We start from the raw sequence: 9,941 nt of genomic DNA, 5'->3' as shown, positions 1-9,941 counted from the left end.
GAGAAAAATTGAAACCCTGTAAGTTAGGGTACAATTTTCTCAACTCTCCAAAATTTGAAACCTTGCCTTATTATTGAAAATTCCTTTTTTAAGTGTTTGGGTAAAAATTAATGTAATATTTAAAATGATATACAATATACGATAAAATATTATAATGACAATGATATAATTACAAAGATGAATACAATATTATTAGTAAACAAGTCTCGATAAATAAGTAAAGCAATAAAACGAAAATGCATTTTATAAAAATGAACAAACATAACATAAAATGTTTAAAAATGAATGGGACAATAAAGCCATATACATAAAAAGAGGAAACAAATGATAAATAAAAGGATAAATAAGTAAATATTAGTACTAAGAAAATACTCGAATCAACAAACATTTATAAATGAAATATTAACTTTACAAACTTTAATATGTATATATAAAGCATATAGAATAATAAATAAGTAAGTAAAATAGATATACATAATGTTAAGTAAAAAAATTTTAAAATGTGAAAAAATAATAAAATAGCAAAGACGAGATAAAAATATAACAATAATAGTAATAATAATAATAATAATAATAATAATAATAATAATAAAATGTGTAAATAACGAAATAAATAAATAGATACAATAAATAAATATTAAGAAAAATAGTTAATAAATATAAACAATAAAAGGACCAAATTAGAATCTAAATGAAATTTGAAGTACAACTTTTAATAAAGTACATAAATAATGATAACTATTGATAATAATAGTAATAATAAGAAGAAGAAAAATATATAATAATCTAAATCTTTTAATATATATACATAAAAAGAGTAATAAATAGATGAATAGATAATAAAATAATAATAATGATAATAATAATAAAGGCACAAACAAAATAAATAACCAATGAAAGAAAATTAAAAATTAAAAATGAAAGAATAATGAACATCGGGGTAAGATGAAAAATAAATAAAGGAATGATATGTGAATAAACAAATAAATGAATAAATGTAAAGAATAATGAATAAATAATCAAGTGAATAAATAAATAAGTAAATAAAAGGATTAAAGTAAGAACAAATAAAATAAATAATAAAGGGACTAAAATAAAAAAATTGATAAAAATAAATAATTTAGGAAGAAAAAAGGATTAAAGTAAGAACAAATAAAATAAATAAAAAAGGGACTAAAATAAAAAAAACATTCGTAAAAATAAATAATTTAGGAAGAATCCAAAATAAATAAAAAAGGGCTAAATTGACATTTAAGTAAAATAGGAGGGATAAATTGCAAAATAAATAAAAAATACGGGCTAAAATGGAACACACACGAAGTGGAGGGGGACCAATTGGGGAATTTTCCCTTGTCCTCAAAGCGACCCCATTTCAGGCATTTGCCGATTAAAGGGTTTAAGGACCAAATTGAAATAAAAATGGAAGTTTGTGGCGAAAATCAAATATAAAGAAAATAGGATATGACCACATTGGAACCAGCCTCAAAAGCGGAAGGACTGAGGATGCAAATAGCCCATTTATCCAAAAACATGCGGATCCTAGGTGGTTTGGGTCGGGTCGGTCCAGTCCAACTCAAAACGACGTCGTTTTGGTGTCTAAGTATGCTGACCCAAAACTGTGCCATTTCATGCTCCTATATAAATCAATTTCTTTTACAAAAAATTCATTCCATCCTTCAAAAATAAAAAAAAATCTGAAAAAACTCTCTCAACCTCCCTTCCCCTCTCCGGGCTCCGGCCATTGCTCCGGCATCGGACCACCATGGCAGTCACCGGTCACTGGTGACAGCTTCGTCGTCCACGGTGACCAGAAAAATAAGAAAGGGTCATTTTTTGGGTTTTTCGACTTTTCGTCCTAAAAAAACGTCGTTTTTCATCAAAAATGATGAACCTCGGCCTCCCACGGCGGCGCACGCAAGGAAAGGGTAAGGTTTCGGCCCCTTTTTTATTTTTTGTTTATTTCTTTAAAAAAATGAATGAAAAAGGATAGAAAATAAAAGATATTAAAAGAAAAACCACCTTCGTTAGCCTTTGTTTCTATTTGCTTTTTTGTATTTGAATCTCTGTGAAATATTTTTGTATTCAATATCTCGTAAAAAAATTACAACTCGTCTCTGTGGCTTTTATAGCCGAAAAACAATACAATTTTTGCTACCAAATTTTTGCTTGTTTTTGCTACTATATTTTGTTTTCTTTTGTGTCTGTTGCTTGCAGGTATGGAGAAGGATGCTTGCTAGCACGCGATGGTGTACGGAGGCACTGACATGGAGAGGCTGGGGCATGAAGAGGGTACGGCGCCAGAAGCTTGCCCTAGTGTTTTGGTTTTTCTGAAAATCTTAATGTTGTGGCCTTGAATTTGGGTTAGAGTTTATTATTTTTTTGGTCCTATTGGGCCATTGTAATTGGACATTGTTGTAACTGGACTGTTTATTTAGATTTATTATTATTTGATTTTATTATTTTTGGTTTCGGGCCCGGATAAATTGGACTGATTACACCAATTTTAAATTTATTCATATAATCATCGTTCAAGATTTGTTTTTGCTCAATGTACAATTATAGATTTCTTCTTAGTGAAGTTTTCAATTAGTTTATCTTTGATTTCTATGCTGCAAACTCGGATATCAAATAATCATACCACGACTAACACCCATCTTAACAGTAATAATTTTCTCATGGTGCTATTTCCATGTCTGAGGCTGCCTTCAATAAAAGAGCCCGTCTTTTTATTTGGGTTTCTAACATGAACCACCCATGCCATGTGATCATTTCTTCTGTGCCACCCAACTGTAATGTGATGCATTTCCATGCTATTCAGAGGAATGTCTTCAGTGTCGTTTGTTCTATTCTCAATTTGTGGTGGTATATTATCTTACGTTTTGAATGCTTCTTTGATATGTCAGATGTACACCCCCGCTTTTTTAATTACTATAATCAGGTTTCGTCTAAAATTTTTATATATTACCTTAATTTTGTGTGTCCAAAACTTCAAAAAATAGATCATGAAATCCCTGAAGTGTTCCTTACTAGTTTCACTCTCTAACCTTGCCATGTTAATGTTATTGATTATCCGTTCCTTTATTGAATGAAAAATATCGTTGAAGGTACAAATACCATATATTGATCCAAATCAGATTGCTTTCGCAAAGGAGCATTCCTAAGAAAACGTGCTTTTCATCCTCCCATTCACCTTGACATAAGACATAACAGGAGGAATTCATTGAGAATTTTCCATAGAAAAATAATCACCTTAAATGGGAGTTTATTAGATTAAAAGAAGTTGCATACCTTATGTGAAATATCCTGGTTGAGTGGATCTACAAATTTAAAAAGTATACACGAATTTTAATCTAACGGGTAATATTATGCATGAACTTTGATTTAGCATAATTCTACAAATTAAACTTTAAATTTGACTCAATTTTTACATAATACTTATTCATTTTTTTTAGTTTAGTAAAATGTCAATCAATAATTTTCACATAGTTTTAAGGAAAATAGTGTCACATAAATAACTTTGTAATATGTGAAAATTATTGATTGACATTTTACTAAACGAAAAAGAGTGAATGAGTAAATTTTAAATTATATTTGAAATAATATAAATTATTTTTCCCCTTGCTATTATAAAGAAAATAAATGTGTATTTTCTTAATCTATGTGAAAATAATTTAAATTTATTTATTTGTGATTTAGTTTAATAAAATATCATATTAGCAATTTTTATGAAAAAAAATACGTCCTACATGGCGCATTCTCACTAAACTAGTAGAGAAAATGCACCACGTAGGACGCGCTTTTTCAGGGAAAGGAAAACACGTCCTACAGAGCACGCTTTCTCTATCAATTCAATGAAAACGCGCCCTATAGGATGTTTTTCATTTCTCTCTCCAAAAACAATATAGATTAGTAAATTTTAAAAATAATGACATAATTTTCCAAATTATTTTTTTCGACATATTTATATAAAGTTGACTTATATATTACATTAAATGTATTTGAACTACAATTTCCTTTCAAAATTCATGATTGTTTTATTCATAATATAATCTCTAAAGTTGAATATAATTTTTTATTTACTAGTGCAATGTAACGCACGAATTAATTATTTATATTGTTTTTATATCATGCTTGGGTAAATATAATGAATACATTTACTAAACTTAATTCTTCTCAATTTTTATCACTAAAATATAAAAATAAATTTATGTTTGATGAAAAAAAATTATTTTCACATAAAATCCACAAAAACATACCCCAAAACAATTTATTCTGATTGTGATTACAAGAGAACTCTAGTACAGATTATTTATAAAGAAAATGGGAATAAAAGAGATGTCACTCCCAACGTAGGCAGTAAGATAAAAGAGACATCCCCATAATCATGCAGAAGCAATGTTGTTTGAAGTTTTGGAGGACAGTTTAAATGTTAAACCCGAGCCATTCAATTTCTGTTGAATAAGCTTCTCCAAACATTCAATCATGAAGGGTGTGAGATAATTGCTCCAATCTCCCACTTCCCCTTTCCTAAAAAAACCTGTGTGTGGAACTCCAGAAATATGTGCGCCCTTCTTGTTCACTTCCAATTCTTTCAAGTTCTCAAAGCTACAAATTTTCGCTATTTTTTCAATAACTCCTTGTTTCTCTTCATCATCTGTGAAAGGAACTCCTAAGAACATGGCTAAGTTTTTCAAATGGGAACCGGTATCTTCCTTAAGATCTTCATATTTTAAAAACAATATTTTGTTGGGGTTTTCTTGGCTTGCCTTCCAATATCCCAATACATGATCAAAAAATGGTCCGTGCACAATGATTCCATGTTTGAACTTGTCAAATGCTTCATCTAGTGATAGTGACTCTCCGTCTTGGACCTTGGTCATGAACTGCCAAAAAGAAATGAGCATATCCATGGGGTTTCTACATATGTAAACAATCTTACAGCCGGAATCCTTAGTGGAAGTTGGCAACGAAGTATAAGAGACGTGGGTGGAGAAAAGCCTTGGCTGATAAACACAAACATTTTGAAGATCAGGAAAAGGGTTGTTCAAGTAAAGATCATTCTCGAAGAAACGAACAAGTTGGTGAGGGCCAAAGGTGAGCAATGGATTTTCATCCCATGGGAACTGATTGCGGTACAAAGTGGAGAAAGTCAAGGCCTTGAGCCAAGTAGTACCACATTTAGGGAAAGTGGCAACGATGATATCAGAATTAAATGCTTGAAAATGATTCTGGAAAGAAATAAAAGCTTTTAGAATACGAGTGGGGTACCAAAAACCTTGATAGAAATAAAGATCGGGTCCTAGCCAGCCTTTTTCTTTGGGTAAGGTTTGGACCAGTTTTTGAAATCAGAATCCCAAGAGGACTCCACATCATGGGATTTTAAAACCATTTCGGCTTTGGATATTTCTGCAGTATCCATTGTGAAACTAGCAGCCCAATAGAGAAAGGGATAAAGATGAACACCCAAAACTAGTTTTCTAGACAATTTATACTAGATTTATTCGTTTAAAATTAAAATGCTAATAATATTTAACATACTACAATTCATGTATCTGTACTAAAAAAACAATAATTCATGTGAAAACTTTTTGAAGGGAAAAATTCATTTCATGAATGTAATTATATAATTAGAGAAAAAATAACAATATAATTAGGGAAAAAATAACAAACACTCGTTATAAGTAGTGAACAACAAGTTTTAATAACACAGTAAAAGTTTCAACCGTAACATTAATAGAATATTATGGCACGTTAACAATTGATTTTGTTACAACTTAAGCATGATATATCTAGAATGATTGTAAGCATTTAATACGATAAGAAAATCAGCACCAGGTGATTCAAAGTGGCGAATAAACATCGACAAAAAAACCAAACACACATCAAACTAAAAAAGACGATAACAAAATCATCTCTAATACTACTTGTAAATGTAAAACTACATACATAAAAAAAAAACTAGTACAAACTAATGGTTTACTAATGGAGACAAGATTTTAGTTATTTCTAAACAGACTAAACGAATAAATGGAGACAAGCTTCTAGTTATAAACTAATACGAACTAATGGTTTACTTTATAATTCTTGTTTTTATTAAATTATTTTATCATTATTAATTTAAAATTACCTAAATTAAAATTTCACCATTTTAAGGGTTCATGCCCCCTAGGTCTTCACTAGGCTTTGCCATTAGAAACATAGAAGATGGGTCATAAGATACTTTCCCAAGAAAGTCAATTTTGAATGGCGGTGTAGAAAATGAGAATTTGTTCAGATTCCTTTAAAATATATAAAATTTTAAATTAATAAAGGTAAAATTTTATTTTGGCCACCAAAAATGATAAAAATTTAATTTAATCTTTTAAAACTTATAAAGGTGTAGACTATTAAAATGCTAAAATTATATTTTTACTATTATAAAAATATACAATTTAATTTTGATCCCAAAAAAGATTTTTTTACCTTCTCCATTTATTTTGAAGCTGGTAAATTGGGAAAAAAAAAGGTGCAATGAGTTATTCACAGTTTTTATCTAAAGATACAAGGAGCTTGTTTTTTTCTTGAGTTTTGCTTCATGGTTCTAACGCAATGATTTTTGGTTTTTACTGTTTCTTATGTTCCCGAGTTTTCTCTTGTAATGTTAGTGATTGTCTATCCATTTTTACTTTTATTAATAAATCCTATTCTTTAAAAAAAAAACTCATAAGCATTAAAAAATATTAATTTGTAATAACGAAATTTTTTATTAAATTCTCGTTGTAATGATAAATAGAATGAAAATAGGATGTGAGAAGAAGTGAGACAAGAAAAGAAAAAAATGATAAAATTAATCTTTGTTTACGAAGTTCAAATACAACGATTTTACATCTTGGAGCCTTACTCAGCATATACTCTTATTTGATCACCAAATCAAACAACCATAACAATCAATCTCTATCAGTTAAAACCTATAATCACTCATAACCCCTTTACAAGCTAAGTTCATGAGGTCCGAATAGAAAACAATATCATAATCAACTTACATTAATGCTAATCGATATTTTTTAAACCAAACCATTAATTCATCGGTCCAACCGGTTCAATCGATCTAATTTAAAAATTATTAAAAATTTAAAAAATAATAAAAAATTAAAAAATCCGATTCAATCACATTCCATTATTTATATATTTTACCATATCAATAGAAATTCAAAGCAAATTACAACAGCAATATTACATGTTGTCGTCTACACTACCCTCCCTTCTTCATTTAGTTTTAAGTGTGGGTTTCATTGTACCCGACTTGTCAAAGTAGATTATTTTGAAACCCAGAACTCTATATTGCAATAGCAATAGTAAATTCAAAGCAAATTACTGCAACAACAATATTGAATATTGTCAAAGTTTGGCTAGAATCATGTGCGTCAGTTTGATATCAACTTCTAATGAATTGTAGTAGGAGCTACAAAATATGACCACTAATCATTGAGCTATTAAAAAAAAAAGGAAAGGGAAGCCTTGTTCATCATGTGCTTGATGCAGCGACAATTCAGAGGGATGGATGGGTCCTCGTAAAGGTTCAGATCTTATAGCTGAGCTGCCGAAATTGTCAAGCTTGGGGGCGGAAGGAGAGTTACGGAGTGGGTCGAAATTTTTAAATATTAATATAATTGTTTTAAATTAAAATTATTATAAAATGATAAAATCACTGAAAATAATGTATTGGTGCTAATGTATTATGATACAATTGGTCAACCGTTTTTCTTAACCGTGTTAAGATTTGAGATGATTTGAGTAACGGAGAATTAATTTAAATACCACTTCTCATAAAAACAAAAGTTTAGTAGTTAGTTGAAAAAAGAGTTTTAGATTAGGGTGCAATTTGTCAATTAAGAAGAAAAATCAAAATTTTATCAGTATTTTTTAAGGTATAATGATAAATTTAACTCTTAATATTTATATTTTCTGTCAATTTGGCAATTATTTTTTTTGCTAAATTTGACTCTTAACGTTTTAAAAATGAGTCAAATCGCTTTTTTTTTTAATGAAAATGATGACTAAAATATTACTTTTTATTGTTGTTGGCGTGACAACTTGCATGATAGCTCATGTGCACATCATGCTAACATAATATCATTTGTCTTATATGTCACGTTAACTGTAATACTCCAAACCTAACTTAGACGTTATGGCTGAATCTGGAAAAGTTACATCAACTTGTGTAAAAAACTAAAATCTAGCTTAGAAATTGTGTGATATGGAAACTTAATTTAGCTAAGCTCATACGAGTTTCAGGAAATTCTCAAGTTTGAAAACACCTATTTCACAGCATGATCTTTTAAACATTTACTTATAAAAACTGCAGAAACTTCCAGAGTTTTTAAGTTTTGAAAACTGAATTCCAATTTTTCAAATTTGTATGATTTTACAATTTTACGTTTAAGAACGCCAAAAAACCAACAAACAGATAAAAAAATCCAAAAACAAAACCAAATCCAAAAGCTTAGTCCAAAAATCAAAAGTCTAGAAATCTTAATTAAAATAATTCAAATAATCTTATGTGGAAATCTAATCTGATCTCCCACACGTCATTCGACCGTAAACTTGCTGGTTACATGAGAGGATAACAAACAAAGAGTGAGCTTTACAAGCTCAGTGTGTTATACATCCCAAGAAACAAATTAGATATACATAAATAAACAAATACATTTTCAAATATAGATTCAAACATATTCTCACATACAAATTCAGATGTATTTTCATAATCAGATACATATGCGTATTCAAATTTAGATACAAATGCAGACACAAATTCAGATTCAGATGTAGCCACAGATCCTACCCCCATCTGTTACACACTAACTCTGTCCAACCAATCTCACTAATTAAGACTACAAGAGTCTATCCATTCAATCACACCAGGTCGTGGTGATATATCACTCATAAAGGTGCAACTGAGCTACCAGAAAAATATTGTGATTTAACTGCCAAAATACACTTCCTCCATCACATATCAAACCCATCTCGATGTACATGCATAAATAAACTAATATATATATATATTCCATAAACAAATAACATGCATACATTTCATACGTAATCATGCTTTCGGAGTTATCAGAACACAAATCGTACATATATTTTTCATATACCTTACATGTATCACATACAGACACAAATCAATAGATGTCACATTTCAAGTGTTATTTAAGCCAAATGGATCCCACAGAAGGTCTAATTATGAATTTCGGAGTTAAATGGGTCTAAGTGAAAATTTTTGAACAATGGGCCTACATAGCCTACCTGATCTGCCCTTGTGATTCGACACGCTCATGCATCCCACACGCCTTACCTGATTTGCTCATGTAATCACACATCCCTGCGTGCCTTACATGGCTTACATGATTTACCTGTGCAATTGCACACACCCGTGTACACCTACACGGCTAAGAACACATCCGTGTGACGACCAATAGTTTCAAATTTTCCTTGCTTTTTTTCTAGATTTCTTGGGTTTTTCGTGGTGGTTTCGAGTTAGAAACACACACTTGATTTGGTCTCAATGAAGATTTACGAAGAAGCAATCTAGTAACCTAAATCGACAATCCACAAGAATCAATCAATTCAATTTTTACAACACCTGGTTGCACAATTCGGTGTAACATCATCCAACGAACTTATTTACAAAACAAAATAACCCTTAAAATGATAAAATTACTCACCCTTGAACGAAACAACTTAAGAAAAGAATTTAATTGGTCGGAGGATTAACCGTCTCATGATCTTCTCCTAATCAAATTGGGTAAAGAATTTGTGATCTATAGTGATGCATCGTTGAATGGTTTGGGCTGCGTTTTGATGCAGGAAGGCAAAGTCATAGCTTATACCTCAAGATAGTTGAAACTGCATGAAAAGAATTACCCAACTCATGATTTAGAGTTAGTAGCCATTATGTTCGCATT

General features: G+C 30.1%; 1 protein-coding gene across 1 annotated transcript; it reads right to left on the bottom strand.

Moving 5' to 3' along the window:
* Positions 1–4,253: 4,253 nt before the first annotated feature.
* On the bottom strand, positions 4,254–5,342 carry LOC107937021 (cytosolic sulfotransferase 15; the record flags this gene model as incomplete). The annotated part of the gene is made up of 1 exon (XM_016869832.2): positions 4,254–5,342. A coding segment is annotated over one exon (960 nt), but the record flags the coding sequence as incomplete, so codon positions are not given.
* Positions 5,343–9,941: the final 4,599 nt, after the last annotated feature.

This window comes from Gossypium hirsutum, chromosome A11, assembly GCF_007990345.1.
Source record: "Gossypium hirsutum isolate 1008001.06 chromosome A11, Gossypium_hirsutum_v2.1, whole genome shotgun sequence".
Taxonomy (NCBI): domain Eukaryota; kingdom Viridiplantae; phylum Streptophyta; class Magnoliopsida; order Malvales; family Malvaceae; genus Gossypium; species Gossypium hirsutum.
Note: the sequence above shows the minus strand (reverse complement) of the source record. Positions and strands in the feature narration are given on the sequence as shown.